General features: G+C 43.1%; 1 protein-coding gene across 1 annotated transcript; it reads right to left on the bottom strand.

Annotated features, from left to right (window-relative positions):
• Nucleotides 1-991: 991 nt before the first annotated feature.
• Nucleotides 992-27,737, bottom strand: LOC147418043 (pentatricopeptide repeat-containing protein At5g27110-like). The gene is made up of 3 exons (XM_086506607.1): nucleotides 27,229-27,737; nucleotides 26,371-26,584; nucleotides 992-4,438 (listed from the first exon to the last, which is right to left on the bottom strand). Exons 1-3 carry the CDS (start codon nucleotides 27,525-27,527, stop codon nucleotides 2,549-2,551), a joined length of 2,403 nt encoding a protein of 800 aa, XP_086362733.1. The 5' UTR covers nucleotides 27,528-27,737; the 3' UTR covers nucleotides 992-2,548.

Genomic DNA, 27,737 nt, shown 5'->3' with positions numbered 1-27,737 from the left:
ACTTGGGCTTGCCAAACTTTGCTGACAAATCTCTATCATGTGTATTGCTCTGCAATGCATCCACCGATCTCCGCAGCCCCTTAGCCCTTATGGCAAGTCAGCAACAAAAACAATATCATCCACATGGAACAGCAAGGGCATCCAAGGACAACTGTAAACCTCTATCTCCCCCTATCAATACAGTTGGGTTACTTAAAAGGATAGGAAAGAGCATAAACCCCTCCTTTACTTCAACTGTAAAGTGAACTATCTCTGATAGGACTTGTAGCATAGTACTCTACTCAGTCACATAAAGTGCGAAGATACCCCATGTAATCCCACTCGAGACCCTTAGTATACAATCTATCCATTAATCTCGTTGTAGGTACTAAACAGCAATGGATTCACGTCCATGTGTTCGACCCTCCCTAATGATAGCTCGAGGTGGGATTATTTGATCAAGTGTGCGCCAACAAAGGTGCCAATGTATCTGGCTTGGTAAAACCAGACCATCATAGTAATCATGGTCAGATGATATACATATGTGTAGTCTACCAATGGCATCACCTACCATATTGGCAGTGAAGAAAATGCAAGTCGAAGACAGACTCGATTTGGGGGGGGGGGGGGGGGGGGAGTAGAAAGCAGGAGGGAGAGAAAGGAGCCATACAGAGGGAGGAAAGGGGGTTGTTTGTGAAGGAAAAAAAGAAAGAGCAAGAGAAAGGGGCCCTGGGAAAAGACTTCTGCTCACCTCACCTGTAAGGAAACTAGCGGTGAGGTGAGAGTTAAAGGGGAGAGGGATGGAGGAGTTAAGATGTACAAGAAGGGAAGAGTGGGGAAGTGAAAGACCCCATGGGAGGGGTGCAAGATTGGTCATGGGGCATGGGAGGAGGTTGGCCAAAAAAGACTCGCCTCTCCAAGCTTGCTCCATTATTTTCCCAAAGTAACTTGTTCAGTTTGAAAGTATCATAGATCCATAATATAATCATCATTAACTTCTTTTGGTCCCTCAACATCTAATGTGGATATCCTGAATACCACAAGGGGATATCACCTTTTAAAAGCACCAGGTCCATTTGAGCTAGAGCTCTTGACATAAGAGGCCACTACCACCTTTTAAAAGCACCAGGTCCATTTGAGCTAAAGCTCTTGACATGACAGTGGCCTTGGGGAGAAAGTGATGTGGAGTGCTATTATAGACCAGAACAAGAGCTACCTACCAATCCCACAGGAAGGAAAAGAGCTGGAGTCCAAAACTTTAAAAGATATTCACAAGGTAACAATAGATCAATCTCGCTTGATCGCATCAGATTTCCACTCACTTCGGACTAGTATTCCTTGCCTAGGACTAATCTTCGCTCGATGAAACACCACCCCTTACTAGGATTGTTCCCTTGAATACTTCAAATGCTCGCTTGTTTTAGCATTATGCCACATTGCTCGAAGAGATATTTCCTCACAAACAGTCCTAAAACTGTCGAGCCTTGTACATCCTTCCTTGCCTCCTTGAAATCAAAGAGACATCTTTTTCCAAGGCATTCTGATCAAGCCAGCATCTTCTGATGTCTTAGCAGAGCCTTCTTAAAGAATGGCACCTTCCTTTTTGAGCTCATGCCCTTGCCTTGCTGACCAGAGATATCATGACAACAATCTCAAAGCTTGCAGCATTAAACAAGTCCTCACTTGCATGCGGCACTATCCGCGCTGGGGTGGCGCGGAGGTGCAGAGTTTTATTTTTATTTTTTTGTGGGGAAGGGGGGGGGGGGGCGCAAAAAGAGATGGAACCCACAACATTGCTTGTATGCCCCCCTCCACTTGATACTCCATGATGATATCATAATCCCACTTTTCCTGTGTCTCAGTCTGCTACTTCTTGCCTTAGGATTAATCTTTGCTCAATGACATTCACCCCTTTGCTTCTTCCCTTGAAGAGCTATTTCCTGGCGACAAGAATGATAAACGGTAATCACAGACCATGCAGCCATGAACTTCTACGTCAACTGCTTGTTGAGGCATCAGCCACATTGCACAAATAGATATCTGCCCACAATCAGTCATTAACTCTCTTAAGCCTTTGTAGCTTTTCTTGCCATATGCAATCAAGCCTGAAACCATCGACAGGTCTTTTCTAAGGCCATTTTAAATGAATCAAATCTTCAGAGCCTTCTTAAGCACGACACCACCACTCCCCCTCTTGAGCTCGTCACTGTTTCATGACCACAGATCATATCATAACAACAATCTCAAACCTTGCAACAATAAATTAACTCCTCACTTGCGTGCAATATCAAAAATATTGCATTGGGATACATCTGCTCACAATTTGTCGGAACCTTTCCGCAGTTTTGTGTGTTTTTTCTAAGGCCGGTTTCTACAATTGAAGGGATCGAAGCATACCTTCAAGAGCCTTTCAGATGAAGCCAAATTCTTATAAAACCTTGCCCAAAGCCTTTTTGTACCTTAATGTACCAAATGTTATAAGGCTGCTTGAGATCATTCAATCTCGAGAACACAAGCTTGTCCTTCATGGGAAATGTTTGTGGCTTTAACAGACCCCCTACAAGATAATTCATACTTCATCTGCAACATGCATATTTGCCAGCAGAACATACAGAGGGCCCTCCTGCGCATTGCTATCGATGACATTTTCTGCAGTATGCCGACCTCGCTCTGAGGCGCCATGGAGCTTGCAAGCAGTTAAAAAGCTCCTCCAAGCGACAGAATCAGGCAAAATTGGCATTTTGTCGATAAAATCCTCAGCTTTCTCTAGCTGCCCTGCGCGGCTCAGAAGGTCAAGTACACATCCATAGTGCTCGATTGTTGGCTCAATATGATAATCTTGGCTCATTGCAAAAAGATATTGCAGGCCCTCAACTATTAATCCGGCATGGCTACAAGCCGACAGAACACTAATAAAGGTAACCCCATCAGGCTTGACCCCTCCCTTCTGCATTTGCTCAAAGAAGTCTAACGCCTCTTTGTGGCGTCCATGGTAAGTATATGCCGAGACAAGAGAGTTCCAGGAGACAACATCCTGCTCAGGCAATTTGTTGAAAATTGCAAGGGCCTCCATCAAACCTCCGGATTTGCCATACATGCTCACAAGAGCATTTGCAACTTTTTCATGGGACTCTAACCCACTTTTAGTGATGCTAATATGAATAGATTTTCCCTCCTCTAAATAAGAAAGTATTCCACAAGCAGCAAGTGCATAGACGTAAGTTATCTCCGAAGGCCTTAGATTTTCGGACAGAAGCTGCCTATAAAGTTTTAGAGCCATGTTTCCATCTCCGAGCTGAACATATGATGTGATTAACGCGTTCCACGTGACAACATTTCGTTTAGACAACTTGTCAAACACATTGTGTGCATCCTCAGGACAACCACATTTTCCAAACATGTTTACGATGGCACTTCCCACAACTAAGTCTGACTCAGACCCATGATTAATAATCAGGTGATAAAGCATCTGTCCATACTCCAGATATGGGCCGTCTGCACAGGCACCCAGAATGCTCACAAACGTAACCTCATTGACATCTATACCCCGATGCTGCATCTGCCAAAAAATCTGAAGAGCCTTCTCAGAATGTTCCAGCTGCACATATGCTGTTATCAAAGAGGTAAATAGCACAACACTTCTACTAACTGATTTCTGAAAAACTGTCTCTGCACCATCAGAACACCCACAGTTTCCATACATGATTATAAGTGCAGTCTCAATGACAATGTCGGATACATAACCACCCTGGATAGCTAAACAGTGAATCCATCTGCCCTCCTCTAACTCTTCTTGGCCACAGCATGCCCCTAATGTAGTGCTGAGGAGGAACCCATCTACTTCAATCCCTGTTTTCTGTATATATCTGAACAACATCAGAGCTTCCTTAAATTGCTTCTCTCGCACATACGCTGCAATCATGACTGTGGCCGACACTACAGTATGTGTATGTAGCTTATTAAAAACTCTTAAAGCATCATTTGTCCTTCCACACTTTTCAAATACATTAAGTAAGGTTGTTTGAATATCAATATCATTATCATGTCCATAGTATACAACCTGATTATGCACAAACTTGCCCTCATCAAGAGCTTCTAGATTGGCACATACACCCAAAACAATATTAAAAGTGAAATTATTGGGTTCCACATAGCTTAGCATCTCGTGAAATAGGTGTAAAGCTTCTTCTTCACACCTATGATGAGCATATGCTGCAATAATGTTATTCCAACTGTAAACATTTGGTGAATCCAGTCTGTCGAACATCCAACGAGCTTCTTCAAGAGCTCCACATTTATAATACATCTCAACTAAGATATTTCCAAGAAAACGATCATCATCAATATTGTCTCGTAGCAGGAAACTGTGAGCTTGCATGCCCTCTTTGAGAGCTTCATGAGAGATACATTCCCGCAATAAATTGGCATACTTCTTAGAACCTGTGGGTGTGCAAAATACCTAAATTAAAAAAGTTAGACTTCAGTTTTGACGGGTGCACATTTGGACACACAGAATCAGTTATAATGAACACTTCAAACACACACCCACCAAGCAGTTTCAGAAAACAACTGAGAAAAGAGTGCAATCATAAAGGGTGTCACAAAAAGTGATAACCTAGCAAGTGTTAGACTTACACCACTCTGCTGTTTCACAGGTCTAGGGCATACTTGTACGGCTAGTATGTCTCCGGGCTGGCCACCCATAGTCTAGGTTGTACCTGGCCTGGCCGCCCGACTTTGGGGCCGGTCGCACACTTTGTCCTGGCGCCCTCATATATCATTTTTCTGTTGGGTCGTGGGGGATTTTTTCCAGACTTTGCCCTACCTCCCCTTGGGCACCTATATATGGGGCCAGGGGGGTACCCACTTCCACATCATCATCTAGTTATTGTGTATTGGGTCTTCTGCTCGTGGTCCTCTTCACTATCTCTTGCGTTTGTGTTCTCTCTCTCTCTCTCTCTCTCTCTCTCTCTCTCTCTCTCTCTCTCTCTCTCTCTCTCTCTCTCTCTCTCTCTCTCTTCTGCACACGCGCACTCACATGGTAGCAGCAGCTTCAGGCTCTCCATGGGACCAGCGCTTCTGCAAAGGTTCTCTCCCCAAGCTTCAACAGACCGCGTTTCTGAAAAAGGAGCACAAATACGCCAGTGTTTTTGCAATGACCAGGCACGCGAAGAAACAGGCGTTTTTCATGCGGAGGTCCCCCTCCACCTGCGTTTTTGCATTCATACCTGGCGTTTTGCATTCTAGCTGCAACTGCTGGCCTATTTGGGCCTTTTCGTCACGGAAAACCCCTCTGTTCTATTTGCGTTTTTCAACCAAATCTGGTGTTTTTTGTCAGGCTTGCAGCGTTTTTGCAGCAGATGAGGGGAGAGCGCTCTGCCCATTCCGATCTTGCCTTTCCACACCGGCTCGGCATCCGGTGACTTGCCGGTCCTCTTCCTCTTCAGATCATCAGATTTCAGCCACCTACCATTGCTGTTTTCTATGTTTTCATCCCATTGGGCTGCTACATTGATTCCCCGTCCTCCCCACACCCTCTGCACCGCTCCAGACCCTGCCGGGAACATATGAGCACGCTGAAAATCGCTGGACAGCAGCGTTTTCATCACCTCGCAGTTGCGTTTTTGGGTGGACAGCAACCTCCTGGCTTGTGTTTTTTACAAAGGATAAGGTTACCTCCTGCCAGGACACCATCCGGTGATGGTCCATGCAATCTCTCAGTGACTGTTGCAGTACACAGTATCTTCGACATCGGCTTGATCATCTACGGGCATACAATCCTTGGGAGATCCATTCATTCCAGCCTTTCTTCAGCGGTTGCGCACTCCAGAGGGGGTGGTGACTTGCGGTTTGTTATGGACACACCTATGCACTCATCAGAGGAGTTCACACGAGATATGGCCATGCTCATGGCATATGGGATTCCGACATTCCCAGGAAGACACCACCATCTTGGGTCGACAGACACTTACCACTTGACCTCGACATGCCAGATCACTTGCTTACACAGGAGCATCTACATGGACTTAAGGAGAGGATCCTAGATCTCTTCTTGGACAGGTTCATTGCTTGGATCTACAGACTAGAGTGGGACTTCAGTGCTTTGGACTCTTTTGGAGAGTTTACCCGCAAGATGCGGGAGATCAAGCATCATTACGCAACTACATTCGGAGTCACCCGGAGCTTGGCTTGGATGGTAGTGCAGTTGCTCTTCTACCCTCCTAATCATTTGGATTGCTACCTTCAAAGTTGCTTACGCTCACCCTTGGTAACCTTCCAGCAGACTTATCCCCCGACCTGGGCAGTAGGCCACTCCCAGCTCATTTACATGGAGAGCCACACCGAGACGCGGTTTGGTGGCGTTGTTGGCGCGGATTTTGTTTCCGTCGAGACCGGAGGATTGGAGGTAGGAGATACAGGCAAGACAACGCAGACAGATTGGTCTGGACTTTCCTCTTTTCAGAGGATCTTCACAGCACAAACTGCTCAGTCTGGCTTTTCTACTTCATACAGGATGATTACGGCACAGACAGCTTGCTCTGACCATAACTCTTCTCAGAGGCCCTTCACAATGCAAACTTTTGAGTCTGGCTTTCCCCTCATCTTAGATTACCCTACCTACTGACAGGACACCATCCGGTGGTGGTCCGTGCGGTCTATCGGTGACTGCTGCAGCTTACGGTAGCTTATACAGTGCAGACTGTTTAGTCTGGCTTTCCTTGATTCGGAGGACGTTTACGGCACAGATTGCTACATCTGGCCTTCCTGGAGTTTTACATAGCTTAGCCACCTAGCCACACTGGGTTGCAGGTTCATGCATTGACAGGCTTCTGGTCACTCATGACGGTTCCTGGGCTTCCCCATTTTCTCTAGACGGTTTGACTACAAACACCAGAGATTCTATTGGGCAAGACACTTGTAGGTATATTGGCACTTCTTTTACGACAAGAAGTTTTTTTCACACTCAGTTCAAGACCTTCACGCAGTATCTTCACCTTGCATTGGTGGAGTACAACAGTTTGCAACACTGCTTGTGACGGCATTTGAAACCGGCCCGTGGAGCGGTAGGTGTTGGCAATGGAACCTTGAAACCGGCCCGTGGGGCGGTAGGCATTGGCTTTCACCCGAAATTATTTTCTTTACTTTAGACACACAAAGAAACTTCACGAATAAGCCTGTGATTGGAATTCAACACTTCAAGACAAACCAGGGCCTGGCAACTAGAACGCTACCAAGCAGACAACGACACCCTGTTGGCCACAAAGACTGGCGCCCCTTTCGGTATTTCTTTATTCTTATTATACTTGAGAAAAACCTATAAACTTCCATAAGATGTCCCACTTTTTTCGGGCTGAAATTCCTCTACTTCAACCCAATTTCGGCAACATAACCACAGTAGAAGTCTCCACGGACAAAATCCCAAGCAAACATAGACTTTCCACGCACTTTAGAGCGCATTGCAAAACCTGGCGAGAAATTGCAGCTCATTGAATTCTCTGTTTTGCGCTCCGATCCGCGTGCCGATCACTTTTCTAGGTAGCCCTCGAGCTCTCGCACCTGTAGGGTCACTTTCCCCTTGAATTAGACGAGATTCCTCGTGGGAAATCTCTCCAAAATGGCGTGTACAAGCACCCAATGCTTTCCCGAGGCTCCACTCGCAAATAAACGATCCGAACCCTTGCACCTAGCCCTCACCAACCTGTCCATGGCTGTAATTGCAGATTTTTGACCCAATTTCACCAACATAACGATGCAAATATCCCTGTAGGTCAAAAAGTACACGTCAAGGACAGTTTCCCTTGCGGTATGGAAGCTTTCCAGTGAGCTGCAAGTCAATTTCAGCATGCTGTAATTTTCTGTTTTGCCCCTTTCAGGTGCCTACTGCCCTGTACACGCATCCCAAGGCCTTTCTGAAGCTCCCCTGGCGATTCCCTGCAGTTTAGGTGCAAAACCCTAAACCTGTAGAAAAACACTGCAGGCTGTAATTCTCTGTTTTGGACTGTTTCGAGCGGAGCGAGCACGCCTACGCGTGTCTCAGGTGCTCCCGCTCGCAATGGGACAGTTCCCCTGTAAATCGGCCAAGTTTTCACGCGCAGGGCTGTACGGATTTCCGCAATTTGTGTTGATGCTTTTTGGCAGTTTTTCAAGACTAGTTGCTTTTGGAACAATTTGCTTTTGAGTTTAATTGATTTTGGGGCTCTGCTTTTGGGCATCCCTTGTAAGAATAAAAGAGCCCTAAGGGCCTCACTCTTCAGAGCATCTGGAAGCAGAATCTAAGAGCGAAGGACCCTGCGGGAGTTGTAACTTTGATCAAGCATTAATATAAAAGAAATACCGAAAGGGGTGCTAGTCTTTGGGGCCAATACCTCTAGGCACGGAACTATGACGGGCCGTGTCGTCTCGAATTGAACTGTGATTTTAAAGTTGTGAACTATTTTAAGTGATTCTCTTTGGGGTCGTGACCTATTCAAGACTTGAGGTGTCCAAGTTTGTTATAGTGGTATCAGAGCATCAGGCGTGTGCTTTTCTCAAAGCATACAGGTCCTATCACTTTTGGAAACTGCTATTGAAGAATCTCCGGGGCACGGCCCCCAACTCGGACTTATTAGCCACTCCCACCCTTTGTACATCGCGCATTGGGGGCGCTCCCGTCTTCATCGCTCTATCTTACAGGGCATAAAGCCATAAAGAATCCCACATTACATATGGATTCCGAAAAGAATTGGTCGACCTCTTCTACCACCGCTGAGGCGAGAGGAGGCAATATGGAAAATTCAAGCGACTTAGCAACGAACGAGTACAGGCCACCTCTGCCCACACAGTATGAACACTTGGAGATGCAACGTCGACAACAGGTTGACGAGTGCACAAACCAAATGCTTCAGTTTGCTAAGGATCCCCAATTTGCAAAAATTTTGACCCAGCAGTCGATGGCTGAAGTGCATACTCAGTGGCAGAAAGCTACCGAGCCACCAAGCAAACCGGCAATCAAGAAGCCTCCTACTCCGAGAATGCTTACTAAAGAAGAACTCCATGATGCGGTCCAGGCCCAAATCAATCAGCTTCTGGACACGAAGAAGCCGTCGGAAAAGCAACTAAAGAAACGTAACAAGGGAACTAATTTCCCCGGTTACTTGGGTCAAAATCCACTTTTGAAAACGCCAGTAGAAGCAGCGTGTATGCTTTGAAGGATTGTCCACTTCGTCCTCATCTTCGGCAGCTCATCTTCTTAAGGAAACAAGCGCCAACAAAGTGGTTGAAATTTAAGAAACTCTTTATTCTTCATGGCTCACACAAGAATACGAACCAGACGTGATTACTGATTGGAACCATATTCGGATGATCAAAACAAAATCTTTGGATTCTTACTATGAAAGATTTTGGGAAACTTTTCTGCATGTTTCATCCTTTAAGAAGATCAGTTTTAAGGACTTTCCAAAGAAATTCGAGACTACTATCTTGAAAAGAAGTCCGAGTCTATACAACAATTGATGGGACATGCAAAGCGAGGATTTGCTATACATTCGGGTAACTTGACTTACCCATCAGATGAACCTCCAACAAGTCATAGCAGAAACAATCAACGAAGAGATAGACGACCTTCACTGACAGAAGACTAGAGAGATGAATATTTCAAAAAAGGGAAGTATACCTTCATAAGTTCAGAATAGTCTGAACTCACGAATTATAAGAGGGAATAAAGCACTCATAAAACTATAAAAGCAAGGAACCAAGAAAAGAAAAGAAAAACAAAAACAAACAAACAGAACAAACTAAATCACTTTGTTTGCTACGAAACAAAACTAGATAAAACAAAACATTATTAACTTAAAAATGTTTTTAGAAAAGGTATGTGTAAAATAAGTTGACGCAACTTACTTGGCTTAAAACAGGTACTCAACTTTAAGCAAAAAAGGATGAGATATCTTAAAAACTTAATCCTAAAAATCAAACTTCACACAACAACTTCTAACCGAACACATTCTTAAGTCCTCAGGTAAGCTAAATACAAAATCGAAAAATGAATACTACTACAAACCTACGAAGAGCAAAGAACCAAACTTGACAATATGTGATCTAAACTTCGCTGCTTGTCCAAACAGGAAGAATAAGATTATCACCTTTATCATGCATAGCTTGGACAACAGCTATGACATCCCTACTCACGTCGTCAGTGCCCAAGAGTAGGTGCAGGTTTATATAGAGGTCATTCATGCTTTGAACGTACTCTACAAAACCAACAAGCTGAGTTTCTATCACCCTCCGAAGGTGATGGGCATACTCAGCCATAATAAAGGCTAGCAATTTGTCAAGCTATAGTAAACATACTAGAAGCGCTAAAGATCAAAACAACAACATAAGGTGTTATTAAGTCAAACAATAAGTGGGCTTTTTAGCTCCCCACTTCTATTGAATTTACTACTAATTATCTTGAACATTCCAAAGAAAGAAACATTAAAAATAAACTTACTACGATGCAAAAATGAACGAACGTTTTTCATGATTCTTTTGAATGAGTATCCTTTTTCAACTAGTAAAGAAATAAGATGGCAAGATTGAACAACAAAAGCAAATTTACTAGAACAAAGACGAGAAAATCTAAATAGTTGAGAGCAAATGACACCGTACTTAGCTAAAAGAGAAATGTTCGAAGAAATGTGAGGCATACGGATGATTTTTAGGTTGGCATATTCTGGTTCAAGGCGCTTATCATAGATATCTACTTCTAATCCCAAGGGAGTCTGAAAAATCTTAAGGTCTAAAAAGGCACAACAATCACTATTTGTGGTACAGTTAAGTTCACAAAACTCCTTGGGATAAATTCCTCCGCCTACAAAACTCGAATTCAAGTACATAAAATCTTGAAAAGAAGGAACGTCGGGGACAAAAAGATCATCTACAAAGCGTCTTACATTGCATAACTTGTGCAAAAATATTGGGCAAGTGTTAGCGAGGACAAGACGCTCCATAAAATCAAACTCATAAGTAAAAAGATAGAAATTAGCAAGAAAAACAGCACAATTGGTGCCCATACGGATACCAATTGTTTGCTTGAAAAGAGAGTCGCCGATGGTTATATATAAATTGTCCAAAAGAAAATCTAACCAAGATATGATGTCAATGTCATCTACAATCCTCGTAAATCTCTTTCTTGCTTTGTCTACATCCACATTCTTACTTTTCAGCCATAAGAAGTCAAAGTTCAAGGCTGACTTTTCTACTAGCAATGCCTTGTACCTATCCTTCTCAAGCTTGTACACAAAAACTTTTGAAATAAGAGACTTGACTCTAAATTTAAGGTCCTCCAAACATAGAAACAGGGGACGGGGGGACGCGGCCCTTTTATGCGGGGACGGGATGGGGGACGTCGGGACGCAGACGGGGACCCGTTTTTGGGACGTGGGGATGTCCCTCACAGGGGACGGGGCAGGAGACGGGTCCCAGGACGCGGGTCCCCGGTGACCATCTCGGATGGGACGCGGGCAGGGGACAGGGCTGCAGCCATTCAAATTTCAAAAAATTTTAAGCGCCTACTTTTGGGGGGGGGGGGGGGGGGGGGGGGGGGGGGTTTCAAATTCAAAAGCACCCTTTTGGGGGGAATTTCAAATTTCAAAATCTCACTTTGGGGGGGGCCTTTCAAATTTCAAATTCAAAGTTCAAACCCCCATTTTGGGGCGAGCTCTTTCTACTTAAGAGCACCCACTTCCAAGCCTCAAGGCTCATACCCTCATAGTATCTACTATCATACCCAAGCCTCAAGGCTCAAGGCCACTTCCTTGAAGACTTGTACTCGCGCGCGCCGCACGCCCTATGTTATATTTTGGTGTTATGTAATATGAATGCAAAAACCACTTTTTCTTTGCAATCTTGTGCTAAGTGTTCACTATTGTCTCAGTATTAAATTTGCAAAGAATTAGTGTTTTTTAAAGCGCGTCCCCTGTCGCGTCCCCCGTCCCCGGGACCCGCCACGTCCCCATGTGACTATGCCTCCAAATTTAGCTTCGTGTATAGCGTTGTAAAGTCAAAAGTTTGGAGACATAAAGGATAAGATTTCTCCTTAAGGCTTCTTGAAGAGTTCAAAAACTTTAAAACAGAAATCACACCTACTGAATCATTTAAAATCCAACTTGAATCGGTAGGTACGTCTGCTACCTTTAGCATATTTTTCCACAATTCATTTACGCTAGGTAAAATGGCTTTGAAACAATAACTAAGCCATTTGGAAACCTCAGTCAAAGAGGTGTTACAAGAAGCAGCTATAAATCTAGGCTTTATAGGGTTCTTGTGGAACTTCCAAACGGTATATAAAAAAGGTAATTTAGGCTGACACTTGAAACCAAAAGACTTACAAAAGTCTTGATGTTTCAAGATAACCTCTTGCATTGAAAGATCACAATCAATGTAAGTCTGAGAGTTTACTTCACCTAACAAGCATTCTAAATAGAACTTTTTGCACGTAACAACGAAGTTATTAGGGCACCTATTTACATAAGAGATTACAAAATCATGATGAAATTTCCTAAGAGCATCACGATCAGAAGAAGATAAGCTATTCCTTCCTAAAGAAACGTTCCGAGAGCAAGATGCTAATTTCAAAGAAGCTTTCTTGAGGACTACAGACTTCCAATGGGTAAAAATACCTTGAACTCCTAAAGACTCCTCAAACTTTACTACGAAACTAGAAATTCCTTTTTCTATGGCTTTGAGAAGACAAGAGTCGTTTGAGAAAGGGAGCTTGTATTTAGTACCTCTTGAGAAAAGGTCTTTCAAAGAATCCGAAGGAAGGATAGAACAATTGGCAGTAACTACATGACCCAAAGCTCCATTTACGTAAGAAGAAAAGACAGTTTTACTACAAGGGCAATCAATACTTGAGATTGCTAGCCTTTTTTTCTTTTTAAGATTACGTCCTATGTCACTATAGTTGAAAGCTTTTTGTCCTAAAGTTTTCACATATTTGAAAGCTACGACAGGATGGTTCCATACCTTTCTCACACAAGGAGGGAGAGCATCCAAAGCTTCTTGAGATCTCAAAATAGAGCTTAATCCAATCTTGTCTAAGTCAGGGGAGGTAAAGATAGTTATCAACAAATCTTTCTTTCCAACAAAGGGATTTTTCATACTAGGACATTTGGACTTCAGAAATTTGCCCTACCAGTACTCGAAGTTGAGTACTATGAGACTCTCTTAACTCCAAATCTTCATAGAGTAGTTCTCAAGGGTATACAAGAGCTTAAATAGGATCCTTATATTATACCTTTCAAATAATTTATAAGAAAAAGAACCCAATTCCATGGCTCTAGATAGGTAAATCAATCTCCGCTTGAAATCTCTATAGGCAAAAATTCTATGGTTTGAAGGGTCATCACTCTCAATTCTAGAGATTGAAGCCCTAGGGAGACCTTGTACTCTACTAGAAATAGTGTTGTGCAAGACAACTGGATTGATTTCAGGGATAGAAGGCGGATCTAAAGAAGAACCTTCAGGAATCCAAGTTCTTTTAAATTGACTTGAAGGGAGAACTAACTCGGGTTTGGGATGCCTTCGCCAAAGCATAGGTTTCTTATGGTAAATTGTCTTATTTTTACGTAAAGAAGACTTTCCTTCCAAGTTGAAACCTTTAGGGAAAAAAGTATGCAAAGTTCTCATCCAAAACAACTCTCGAGGCCATGTTGATTTATAGAACTCTTTAGAGTTTCTAAAATTACCCTCTATGTGCTCAATGGGAAAACAACGGAAAGACTCAAAGCCATGTTTTGCTATTGCCGCATACAAGGGTTTCACACTTTCACGTACGGTGCTCTTACTTTGAACTTTTATGGCTTCTCTTACATGTTCTTGAAAACGGACAAAAGCTGTTCGAAAGGTTTGGCCAACATACATCATAGAACTATCGTAAATACTATAAATAACATAAATAACTTGAGAGGTATGAACCGGACTTAGAGGACGATCTACCACAAGATGTTTTTTCCTTAAACGCCTCAAACGATTGAGGGCTTTTATGGAAGAACTTGTGTAATGAGTACTAACTAAGACATTCTTAAAAGAAGCCGAACGAATAGGACCATCACCAAAAACATGCAAATTCTTCAAATTAGACTTAGCTAAAAACTTAAATCTTTCTTGATACAGATTATGACTACTTCTAGCTACTGAAAAGAAAGAAGGTTCGAAAAGACGTACCTGAGAGTCATCAACATTGCTCGTTGAAGCTGAAGAAGAAGTAAAAATGTTTTTCATTTTTGTAGTAAGGTCAGTGTTTCAGATCAACGCCCGCCTCAAGGCTAAAGATCCTAAGGCTAGATTGGTGCTAGCCACACCCCTCATTTGTATAGCAAGGCTGCTGCCAAGCAGTGAGGTCCTTAAATAAGGCTGCTTGCTACACTCAAAAGATCATCGACAATAGCGTGCAATCGAGTGCCCGTGATCCCTTGCTAGAATCACTACTCAACCTCTCCTCTCACAAGAGATATTTCATGAAACCACACAAGAAACCCTTGATCCAAGGGACCCAAATTAAGATGTTATTTTTATTTTTTAAGAGTTTTAAGAGAAAAGAATTATTTATTAAAAACATGCAATCTACAAAGTTAGATTTATAACTTTCTCACAACAATAACCAAACCCACATACACACAATCAAAAGCAAAAAACAACAAATACATAAATCAAGACAAATTAAAAAATAAAAGACATGACACTCAAACAAACCAAAAATCAAGACGAAAAGAAGCTCTACACAATAAATCAAGATACAACCAAAATTACAAAAAGACACATTTCTTATTATTATAAAAAAAATATGGTTTATTTAAAACAAGGAATAAAAATAATACACACATAAAATCACATCGACACATGAGTATAAGATCGATAGCTGTTGGGGTATACACACCCTCCCAATATATCTTCATGAAGCTCAACAGCTGGTCACCACTCGGACGAAAATCAAAAAGATTTGCATGTCCGCAAGATGACTGAAAAATATACCTTCATAAGTTCAAAATAGTATGAACTCACGAATTATAAGAGGGAATAAAGCACTCATAAAACTATAAAAGCAAGGAACCAAGAAAAGAAAAGAAAAACAAAAACAAACAAACAGAACAAACTAAATCACTTTGTTTGCTACGAAACAAAACTAGATAAAACAAAACATTATTAACTTAAAAATGTTTTTAGAAAAGGTATGTGTAAAATAAGTTGACGCAACTTACTTGGCTTAAAACAGGTACTCAACTTTAAGTAAAAAAGGATGAGACATCTTAAAAACTTAATCCTAAAAATCAAACTTCACACAACAACTTCTAACGGAACACATTCTTAAGTCCTCAGGTAAGCTAAATACAAAATCGAAAAATGAATACTACTACAAACCTACGAAGAGCAAAGAACCAAACTTGACAATATGTGATCTCAACTTCGCTGCTTGTCCAAACAGGAAGAATAAGATTATCACCTTTATCATGCATAGCTTGGACAACAGCTATGACATCCCTACTCACGTCGTCAGTGCCCAAGAGTAGGTGAAGGTTTATATAGAGGTCATTCATGCTTTGAACGTACTCTACAACACCAACGAGCTGAGTTTCTATCACCCTCCGGAGGTGATAGGCAAGGAGAACAAGGACATCTCGCTTCACGGTGCCCCAAAAAGGCACAAGAATCAGACTGACTAGCAAATTGAAAGGACAGCACGACAAGGGGATACTCTTTCCAGAACAAATTTTAGATAGAAAATGATGGATGAACTAGCATTATTTTGCTTTATGAAATAAGACTTTTTGGAAGATGATTTTTAATTTTGAATAGAACAATGTTTTATGAAAGAATCTGTTAATTCTGGACAAAGAATACAACTAAAAATGAGACCATAACATTGGAGCAGTGATAGCTCCCGAATAAACCTGATTACAAATCATGAACCACAACTGATTCAATGGAATGAATGACTGGACCACTCTGTTCGGTATGAACTTAGTGATGAATTGGGATCCCTGGAAAAGATTTCTCGCACACAACAATGCTTGAGGCGAATGATTCTCACACACAACAGAGCTTGAGGCGAGCGATTCTCGCACACGACAGTGCTTGAGGGGAATGACTACTTGCACACGACAGTGCTTGAGTCGAAAATCCCTATAGACATGATCGCAATATGGGATTAGTTAACCTGACATCAGTGAGGTCCGGAATGGATCTAGATGTTGTTACTAAACAAGTTGCTCGCAGTCATGGTCTGAGATTTGAAATGAATGTTTCTATGATCGATTGTCATCTGATGTCATGTGATGTCATATGCAGTGATATGACTGTCGTCTTTGTACAAGTACTAGAGGTGTCGTGTCTACTGCGTCGGTACTTAGAGTAAGTGTCTATTGAACTGGTTTATGGCCTCTGTCAGTTTTCCAAGCGTAATCGAGGGCGATTACAATTCTTTCAAGAGGAGGGTATGTCACAAATTGATGACATGACCGTTCTTCCCGAACACACACGCAGACAGCAGTACAGACCCTGTGATTCGCACTAGCAGATGACGTGACAGAGAGCTATACGGACAAGCTGGCAACAGTATAGATTTTCGAATTTTGCGCTGACATGCTGACGTGTAGACTGTACAGATTTCAACAGTTTGCGTTGATGCTTTTTGGCAGTTTTTCACGACCAGTTTCTTTTAAAACAATTTGCTCTTGAGTTTAATTGCTTTTGGGGCTTTGCTTTTGGGCATCCCTTGTAAAAATAAAAGAGCCCTAAGGGCCTCACTCTTCAGAGCATCTAGACGCAAGCGGAGGACCCTGCAGGAGTTGTAACTTTGATCAAGCATTAATATAAAAGAAATATCGAAACGGGTGCCAATCTTTGGGACCAATACCTCCGTGCACGGAACTACGCCGGGCCGTGTCGTCTCGGATTGAACTGTGATTTTAAAGTTGTGAAGTATTTTAAGTGATTCTCTTTGGGATCGCAACAGATTCTAGACTTGGGTGTCCAAGTTTGTTACAGAGAGCTCTGCCTAATCCGTTCTTGCCTTTCCACACTAGCTCGGCATCCGGTGCCTTGCCAGTCTTCCTCCTCTTCAAATCATCAGATTTCATGCACCTACCATTGCTGTTTTTTATGTTTTCAGCCCATTTTGGGCTGCTACATTGATTCCCCGCCCTCCCCACACCCTTTGCACCGCTCCGGACCTTGCCGGGAGCATACGAGTTGTAAGGTGCAGCGGAAGTGAATGTTGAACTTTGCTCAAGATGAGTGCTTTGAACTGTGCTCAAGGGTTCTTTATACTTACCGAAGGGAGAGCCTTCCGTTCCTTTAGTGAGAGAGTGCAATGGAAACAAACAGAGTGGATGAACACTGTGAATGAAGGTGCTGAGACTGAGAGATAGAGAGAAAAGAATACGACACCAAAAAGTTGTCAAACCCTCCTCCAAGGGCCCCTCTCTCGATGGCGAGAGAGGTCTATGCTATTGATTGCACAATCTGACACAAGGGGCTGATGCAATGAGTCTAAATGCTGCTATGCCGAGGTCGACGGTGCGGACAACGATGACGAAGCTAAGGCTGAAAACTGAATGCTGGAAACCCTGGCTTACTGGTCATGGAAAACGCTGGATCTGATGGTGGATAGATCACTGATTTTGCTGGCTTTAGTTGCTGGTCCTTATTGCTGAAAAACGCTGGCTGTCCACGTCCAAAAACGTTGAATCTGCAGCTTCACAAACGCTGGCTATGGTGCTGGGAAAACAGGGTGTATGGGCTGGCATCGCTACAAGGCAAGCTGGAAAACGCTACTATGCAGTGCTGAAAACACTGGCCTGATTTGAAGGGAAAACGCCAGCCTTCCTTAGGGATCTTGCTTCAGAGAGAGAGGGAGGAACCTGCTGCAACCCGTGCCTGTGTTCTCCTTGCTCTTCTGCCAGAAATGCTAGCGCTAGGGATTGCTTATATATTGACTTATGCAAATTGCCCTACCCAGTTCCCAACAAAAGTCACTTAATAAATAAGTGAAAAAAATATCAAAAACAGGGAAATTAGGTCTATGCACTGTAAAAATGCTCCTGATAGATTCTGAATGGAATCTGACGATCATGTTGTGTGCAACTAGAGGATATGCATCTAATCTAAGTGTCTGGACATGCACGGTCTACCAACAGACTCACAAAAGTGCCAGAACACTTCCTAATCTAGGCTGACCGAATTGAACTGAACCCTTGCCATGAAGTAGCTTGTCCACGTACACATAGGGTTAGATGTGCACATGACATCCCCTCCTTTTCAAAGTGAGGTACTGGTACCAAACTGTATGGCGTCGAGGGAGATCGCCAACAGGGTTTGGAATCCTGGAAAGGACTCTTCGCCGGCCCACTCTGAACTTGAACTTCATAAAGGTCTGCAATACTTGAACTTCATAAAGGTCTGCAACGCTTGCTTCTTTAGGCCGCGCCGAAAGCGACACAAAATCATCTGTGGCTCCTTCGATGCTTCAACCTTGTCGATAGTCATGCGTCTACCTTCTTCAAGAATCTCCGAGGTTGAAAATTCCTGAAACCACTTCCAACACAAAAACATGAACATACCCATTCCACGTAAAGTGACTGGAAAAATTCTATTCCTTCGAAAAAACTGTGCATGCAATGCAGATGAACAAAGTGACGGAGTGCCAAACGGTTCATCAAACACACGTAGACAATGGGGTCGAATCTCGACTTTCTGATCTAAATCAATCAACTGTGGAAAAACACAATGGAAATGCCTATGCTTGATGCTCAATCTTTCTTGTGCTCTTTCTGATACTGTGTCCTGCCAAGGAAGAGACATGGAATGTGACTTCATTGAATGCATACTTTTCAGCTTTTCATGAGAAATCTACATACATCCAATGCTCATTCACGAGTGAATCGTGCTCAACGTACAATATGGCATGCCTAGGAAAAGGGATCACATAAAGACGCTGACTAAAATACAGGAAACGATCACGAATAAAACACTCGAACAATGCGTGTTGACTAATCACTCGAACACATAATACTTCCTGTGGAGATTCTTTGTACCTTGACTCGAGAGATGAGATCGGTTCTTCGTGATAAATCGAATCTGCAATGAGGTTAGCGTCACTAGAAAAAGTATCAACTAACCCATCATTCTTGTGAAGAATCACATCATCATGCTCGTGAATAATCACATCATCTTCCTGCAAATCATCATGCTTGTGAGAAATCACATCTTGATCATGCAAATCATCATGCTCATCATTATGCTCATCATCATGCTTGTCATTATCGTGCAAATCATGTGAGTCATGCTTTGGAGAAGACGAGACTGAGAGAGTCTCCTTCTCTGGAATCCTTTAAATCTTCGCTTGCACATTAGAAATGAGAGATGAACAATGAACAACTTGCATGACAAGGAGAGAGTCACTTTTGGCATTGAAAATGAACGTATTTTCCACCCAATCAATGAGAGTTATGTTCACGAAACCATCGAATGCCCAAAAGCATATCACATCCTGCAAGAGGAGAGACAACAAACTTTCTGCGGAAGGACACTTGTTGAACAGTAAACAAAACATCAAGGTACTCTTGCGTGATCATTGATGAGAGAGTCCATACCAGGAGAGAAGCTAGATACCTCGAAAGGAGATGTCTTACGAACTTCCAAGCGGGCTCTTTTGACAAGAGAGTCACTAATCAAATCATGCATATTGCCTGGGTCATAATACCACAAAACACTGACCATTCACATGACCATAACACTTAATGAGAGACTCATCAATGGGAGGATCATGAGAGACTTGGGTCACACTCGTGTTCTTGTTTATTGCATTGACACAGAAAGTGGATTCTGTGGGTTCTTTAGATTCATTCAATCCAAGCTTAGGACATGTTCTTTTTATGTGACCCTTGATGTGACAATGAAAACAATGACCTTCCTTAGAATAAAGTGCTTTGCTCTTCCAATGTGATGTATCCTCCTAAAATTCCTTGTTCTGCCTTTTCATATGGAGTGAGCTTAGGTTTAGCAATTGTGTTAGCTTTACCCTTAGGTTCATTTGGAGAGTTCTTTTCTGAGAGACTATTGGAAGATCGGTTAGAAGAGTTACCGTTCTTAGGGTTCTGCGAAGTCTGAGAGGTACTTGTGGAAGCCTTGTTTTCCTTAGGCTTTCCCTTGTGCTTCATCTCCTGTGCGAGAGCAATCGCTACCGCCTTGTTGAGATCGATTGAATCAAGTACCTCCACATCAAACTTGATATACTCGTCCAATCTATAAAGGAAGGCCTCCTTGCGCTCCGCATCCGATTGGCGTAATTGAGTGTTGAGCTGCAAAACACTAGCTTGAGACCACGCCAATCGTCTTTCAATCGTACGAGGTACTGTGGGGGCATAAACCGCGTCTTGAGCTTGTTTTGGAAGTCGGCCAAATTGAAAAAAAGGGGCGTGCCATCCTCGGCTTCCTCTAGGTATGCGCCCAACTGTGCCTCTTGCCATGCGTAGTACCAATTGATGGCATCACCGGCAAGGTACATGGCTGCCGTCAAAACCTTGCTATTGCATGTCTTCTTAGTTGTCGCAAAATAAGCATAAAATTGATGCAACCAAGAATGAATAATTGTAGCATCCATCTTATCATCATACTTACTGAACTGGATCTTCTCTGTAACTGGGTTGTTGGAGTCCGAATCTCGGCTCGCGCCACTTGAGGAACTACCAACATCTTTGGCTGGCTCGGATTTTGAGGTGAGCATGTGTAGGACCAAGTCGTTCATGCGTTGTTCTCTCTGGGTCTCACGCTCTAACTTCAAGGTGGCTTTTCTTTCGTCGCGTGCGTCGTGCTCGCGCTCCAAGGCCACTCTTCTTTCTTCGTGTGTCTCGCTCGCGCTCCAAGGCTGCCATTCTATCTTTGTATTCACGATCCAAGTCTTCCTTTTTCTTTTTGGCCGCCAAGCGCGCTTGTTCCAGGTTGGCCTTTTTTTCTGCTTTTCTTGCTGCTTTTCTTTCTTCTCGTTCATCGTGCTCGCGTTCCAAGGCAACGCGAGTCGCTTCTTGTCGTGCCATCATGTCCATCATCGACGTGACCAAAGCCTCCATAGGATTTGGTGCAATCCCTGGCGTAGATGGCGAAGGGGGAGGGTCAGGAAAACCTCCATAGTGAGTATCCATGCCCATCACCTCCATGCGAAGTATCCATTCCGCTTTGGGTGATGACCATACACTGTGATCTTTGGTTCTTAAGTTCACGAGGAACTTGGGTTCTTGTGGGAGGGTCAGGAAAACCTCCATGGTGAGTATCTATGCCCATCACCTCCATGCGAAGTATCCATTCCACTTCAGGTGATGACCATACACTGTGATCTTTGGTTCTTAAGTTCACCACGAACTTGGGTTCTTGTGGGTCTTGGGTTCTTGAAAATGCTGAGGGCTGAAATCTGCAAATCTTTATCTGCTAAATTCTGACTCTATGTCGGTGACGATGTCGATGACGACGGTACGATGACGACACGCTGAAAACGCAGATGCTGAAATCTGCGTTTTCTGGGCTGAAACTGCAAACTTCTATGGATCCCACCGTGCGGCGAGGAACTGCTGCGGGAAGGTGAGATCTGCGAGGTTCAGGACTCCTTCTGTGATGTTTGACTGCTGAAAACTGAAAACGCTGAGTTTAGGGCTGAATCTGTCACGATGGAATTGCAAAACGTTGAATGTCTTGCTGCTCCAAACACACTAGGGCTGAATTCTGCCGTCGCTGTGGATCTACTAACGCTAGGTTTGATGTGCTGTCATGTGGGGGAATCTGTTAACGCTAGGGCTGATATGAGGTTGTATTGTCGCCTGGATCTGCAAGTGCAAAAATGCTGGCTGATCTTGCAAAAACGCTAGGCCTTCTAGTGAGTGAAAACGCTAGAGTTGTCGCACGCGGGGGGGGGGGGGGGGGGGAGTCTTGCTGAGAAGTTGCATGTTGAACAAACTGTTCCTGCTGCCTCTTCTGCCAGAAAGTGCTAGCGCTAGGTTTCGATATATACAAACTTAGCAAAATTGCCCTACCTAGTTTCCAACAAAAATCACTTAAAATAATAAGTGAAAAATGTCAAAAATAGGGAAAATAAGTTCTGTGTACTGAAAAATGCTCCTGATGGATTCTGATGGTAATGTTAATGATCATGCTGTGTGCAACTAGAGGATATGCATCCAATCTAAGTGTTTGGACATGCACGGTCTGCGAACAGACTCACAAAAATGCCAAATCACTTCCTATTCTAGACTAACTTGACTGAATTGAACCCTGGTCATGTTGTAGCTTGTCCACGGACAGATAGGGTTGGATGTGTCACGTGACAGAAAAGAGAGAATTTTTAAGCTGCTTTATTTTTGCAAAGCTTGTGAGAGAGAAAGCTTTATTTTAAAAGGCTTTTTGATTTACCAGCTTTTGGGCTCTGCTTTTGGCATCCCTTGTACAGCCTTTAAATAAGTGGGCACACCTCCCACTTCTCACAGCATCTGGACGCAGAGTCTGAGAGTGAGAGCCTCCCACTCGCTTGTACTTTTGCAACAGATTAATAAGAAAAGAAATACCGAAAGGGGCGCCAGTCTTTGGGGCCAACATCTCTAAGCACGGAACTCTGTCGGGCCAATGTCTAATCAATTGTTAACTGTAAACTGTTTTGAAGTGATTTATTGTGGTGTCGCGGTAAATTCTCGACTTGGAGTGTCCAAGTTTGTTACAGGAAACTTTGAGAAAATACAGTTGCTTTCTGAGAAAGCGGGTTGCTTTTCGGAAAAGCAGTTGCTTTCCTGCAAGAAAGTCTGTCTGCATTGCAACTGTGCATGTGATTGCATCTAGGGACGCCTGGGAAGTGTTGTGAAAGCATTGTTTTTAACTTGTAAGGTTTTATTGAGTTATTGGGCAAATTCAAACTATTTTTAAAATATGCCGGCCGCCCACTTAATAAGTGGGCAGCCACCTGGAAAATAAAGCAGCAAAACCAGCCAGCGTTTTCTCTTTCCTTTTTTCCGGCAGAAGAGGGAAAAAAAAAATTCCGTCGCAATCTCTATGCGGGCAGCCAGCGCTCAGCTATTCTTGCCATGGCCAAGGAGGTATAAAAGCATCACACACCTCTCCCAAAAAAGAAGTTACCAGCGTCAGCAAGAGAAGACTATGCCGCCGAACGCAAGAGATCGCGAGACTACAAAGCACGGAGGTCGCTTTTCCCGCTCAAAGAGCGAGAGGTATCAATTGTGGATTTGCCATACGAATTGTTGTCCCGTGTTTGTGTGTGTTTGCAAGTGTACTTCCTCTTCACGAGGGAGTAGGAACAGAGGAAGGCACGATCCTCTGAAGGAGAAAAGCGCTCTGAGGTACTAAAGCCAGATCAGCCCAAGGGTTTTGTACCCAAGTTTGGGACGTAGATCCACGGATCCAAGAGTGGTAGACTCTTGAGTTGAGGATCCACAAGTTGAGATTCCCAAGGAAGGACTTCGTGTCCGAGAAAAGCAGAGTTATTCTGCAGGAAGAGGACTCTGGAAACCGAGTCGGAAGAGAGAGTTGCAAGGATGCTATACCCTGAGTCTGGAAGGTGAGATCCAGAGGCGAAAACCTTGGTTATCGAGGATTTGGAATAAGAAACGAAGGTTCCTTGGAATGGGGTTTTGCCCTAGGAATAGGAAGCCGAGGCTTCCAAGAACAAGCAGGTCTTATTCTATAACGAGCGTAGTAATATGTCCGGTTCAAGTGCTTGTATAGACTTCTCTTCAGTAATAAAGATACTATTAAGAAGGGGGACCAGCCCATCTTTTGGTCCCCAGTACTATGTCGATCTTCTCACTATATCTCTCTCTCTCTCTATCTATTTCTCTCTATATATCCTCTGGCTTTAGTATTAAGTGATAATTTCTATTTCTCCGAGTATATTTTATTTTGCTATGCGCTTCCGTTTGTGACAGTTTGAACCACCTCCTGGAGTTCTTGTTTTGTAAACATCCTCAGAGAAATGGGTTTCTTGAGTGCCGGTTTGATGGGCAGTTCGGTGGCTTTTTACCACTGGATATGCACTTCCACGATAAATTAATGAGACAAAAATTTTGCAAACTAAGGGTCCTTTGCAAATTTAATCATCTACTTCGTACACTCGTCAACCTGTTGTCGACCTTCCATCTCTTGAAGTTCGTATTGAGTAGGCCGAGGTGGCCCGTACTCTTCCTCTGTTAAATCATTAAAATCTTCTTCATGATCTCCTCCCGCATCAACAGATGCAAAAGAAGTCGACCGATTCTTGTTGGAATCGGTAAGTGTCGCGAGAAAAGGATCGGATTTCCCCGTAGAAGAGAAATCGGCCGCGCTCTGTTACCACTAATACAAACTTGGATACCCCAAGTCAAGATTCTACCGCGACACAGCAAAGATTCACTTCAAACAGTTCACAAAAGACGACATGGCCCACTCTGTGCCAAGAGATATTGGCCCCAAAGACTGGCGCTCCTTTAGGTATTTCTTTTAATATTAATCTATGTGCAAAGTACAAGAGAGTCCGTGGATACTCAGTCTCAAACTCTGCGTCCAGATGCTCTGAGGAGTGAGTCCCAAAGGACTTATTTATTCTTACAAGGGATGCCCAAAAGCAGAACCCCAAAATCTTTTACTCAAAAGCAATTGTAACCAAAAGCTTCTCAAACTCAAAAGCATTATTCCCAAAAGCTGGCCAATGTTAATTGCGGAGATCCGTACGTACTGCCACGTCAGCAGGCCAGCGGAGAATCTACCACGTCAGCAGTCAGCGCAGATTGCGAGCGTCCATACAATCCGTACAGTTTGCCACATCAGCCTGTCAACGCATTTTAAGGAGGTCTGCAGGGTGTGTGTGTCCGGGAGCCTGCCACGTAACCAGTTTGTGACACGAAGCTTCACACTCTCAGTAATCTCGTCCAAGGACTGGCTCTCGGCATTGGCATCAAACAACTAACTAGCCGATCTAGTCAGCAAAGAATGGAACAGACGGTCAAATGCTGCATGAGTTCTACCAATGGCACTGGAATAGGAATCATTCAAAATTGCTTCGACTAGCAGGAGAAACTGCTCCCAATGAGACTGTTGAACATGCACATATGACTTTAAGACATCAAAAGCCAACTGATTGTAGATCTCAGTTTGACCATCTAACTGTGGATGCAATGCGGATGAAAAATTCAACTTACTGACAAAATTTTCAAAGAGAGCTTGCCAAAAATGTGATGTAAACTTGACATCTCTATCTGACGCAATCGACTTTGGCAAACCACAAAGGGGATACCAGTGCTTAATGAACAAATATGCTACATCTTGTGATGTGATTGTGGCCTCACAAAGAATTAACATGCAGAACATGCTCAAACGATTAATGATGGTTAAACATTGAGTATTTTCCTTGAATGCAAACTAAGTGAAAGATTAGTCATAAAATGCATGGAAATGTCCTGAAATGGGCCTTTGGGAATGGGCAGCGGCATAAAAAAACCTTGCTGCTTTTTACCCCTAGGGGCTTTTACTTTTTGACAAATAGAACACTGTGTGACATACTTAAACACATTGTTTCGCATTTTAGTCCAATAAAAGAATCTTGCTATTTTTTCTAAAGTGGTATTCATGCCTCTGTCCCACCCGTGAGTGGATCAAGTGTATTGTGCAATATGGCTTGCCTAAGAGAAGGTAACACACATAGACGGCGAGAAAAATACAATAGACCCTAATGAAAGAGATAGTTGTTGGCCCTTGGGAAGCAAGAGCCTGCAGCCATTGCATACCAAACTCGGAATCTGCAAACTGGTTCTTCATGGTGTCAGAAAAAGGAGATCCCTCCTACTTGGGGAATGTAGCTTCATGAATGTTCCTCTGAGGACTTGCCTGAGAAGGAGGCAGATCTGGATTGAGAGAAATGAAGCTCTTCATGGTCAAACCCACTCTTCATCTTCAATACCCTTGTCCATTAGTTTCATTGGTATTATGAAGGATATCTATGGTATGGTTTCATATGCAACAAGCATGGAAGTCTAAAGAACTACAGAAGATACTTAGATGGCAAAGATGGAGACAGTTCATCTTCTCCCTGCAAGAAGATTCAAGGATTTTTCTAATTATTAGATATCTTTCCTTTTGATGTATCCTTCTTATTTTTCACCCCCTTATGGTCTGTACTCTCACAGCCAGGATGAACCCTTTCCTTCCTTAGGTGTGTTCATATCTTTCTCTTCTTTATTTTATTTCAACTCAGTTTTTTCCAGAAAAATAAACTTTCCAAACATCAGTTTGTAGTTGTAAGAATCATTATAAACACAAGGAAAAGACGGTTCTTTCAACCTTCATCAACAAGTGCTACAAAGCCAAAATGACAAAGAAATCAGCAGCAATATGGTAAATCTCTACCTGAACCTTGGAGTTAGTCTGCAATGACTGAAATGCTGGATAAACAGAACTGCTTCCTGCAACAAGCAGACCCAGGCCTGGAGACAAAGAGGGCAGCTGTCTATCAGCCACCTTCTTTTGATTCACAATGGCCGGAACAAATTCTTTCTCGTCATTCTCCATCAAGGACATGGTCGGGCTCTCTTCTTCGAGAGCACTAGGAGCCAAATTGGAGCTGCAGTAAGGGAAACCTCTAACATCAATGTAACACCAAGAAAAAGCAAGGTTACACCTCCATCACAGTGCACGCACCCATACATTCAGAGAAATACTTGTGATGGGAATTATTTACAAGTTTAACATGCTATTGCACTCATAAGATAACAGAGATGCATATAGATGGACACAAAACAGAAAGCATATTACAAAATACCCATGCCACTTTGGAGACATGGACATTACATACATAACATCAATTTGTCTCATAGGCCAATCTTGGGGACTATTCTACATCAATATCAACATCAGTACACCTACCTATCTATTAAATCCACTTAAATGTGTCGATTATGGGCCTTATACACGTAACATTAATATGACGGTAGGCATGGGCTTTATAATACATCTACCTTTCTATCTAGATATTACTTTAAACTACCAATTTCTATGCTAATTACTAGCGTTGTAACTCTCTCTCATTTCCTTTCTTCAAATCTCATCAGGCTGATCATCCACAGACACACGTAACTTTTTACTCTAATAAATGAAGCCTTTCCAACATATTTACACCCAATTTGGAGATTCCACTAACTTCAAAAATCTCATTTAAACAAGAATGCAATCAGACCAAAAACTCGTGAGCTAGAAAATAATTCTTACAGATGAAGGGCAGCATGTGGCTCTTTGGTGGCCTCTTCAACTTTCTCTTCAGAGGGAGCAGTGGCAAATACGAGGCGATTGTAAGACAGTTTTCCCTGATCCTCATCTGAAGAAAATTCCATGTCATCTGCATTGAGGACAGAAGGGATACCTCCAGAGGAAGCCTTCTTCTGCGACAGGTTCAGTGCAGATGGCATGTTGGTCAGATGCTCTTGCGTAGAGGTGTGGCAGAACGCTGGCAAAGATGATGGAGCCATTGCAACGGCCCCTGCTGCTGTGACCCCCATCAATTGTGCCATGCCGAATTATTCCTCCGCCGTTACCATGTCGATTTCATTTTGAACTCTTTGAAGAAACCTGGCGTCAATAGCTATCGTGGTTAGGCCTGTGTCCCCAGTTTTCCATCAATCACCTGTTGCGCTGCTCAACCCTGCTCATGGCCGACCCTCCCACCTCGCCCAGCTCCCGCCCAACGCAGGTCTTTCCTCGTGTTTAAGGAAGTTCTATTC

The sequence above is a fragment of the Adiantum capillus-veneris genome, chromosome 30, assembly GCF_014529385.1.
Source record: "Adiantum capillus-veneris isolate H3 chromosome 30, ASM1452938v2, whole genome shotgun sequence".
Taxonomy (NCBI): Eukaryota; Viridiplantae; Streptophyta; class Polypodiopsida; order Polypodiales; family Pteridaceae; genus Adiantum; species Adiantum capillus-veneris.
Note: the sequence above shows the minus strand (reverse complement) of the source record. Positions and strands in the feature narration are given on the sequence as shown.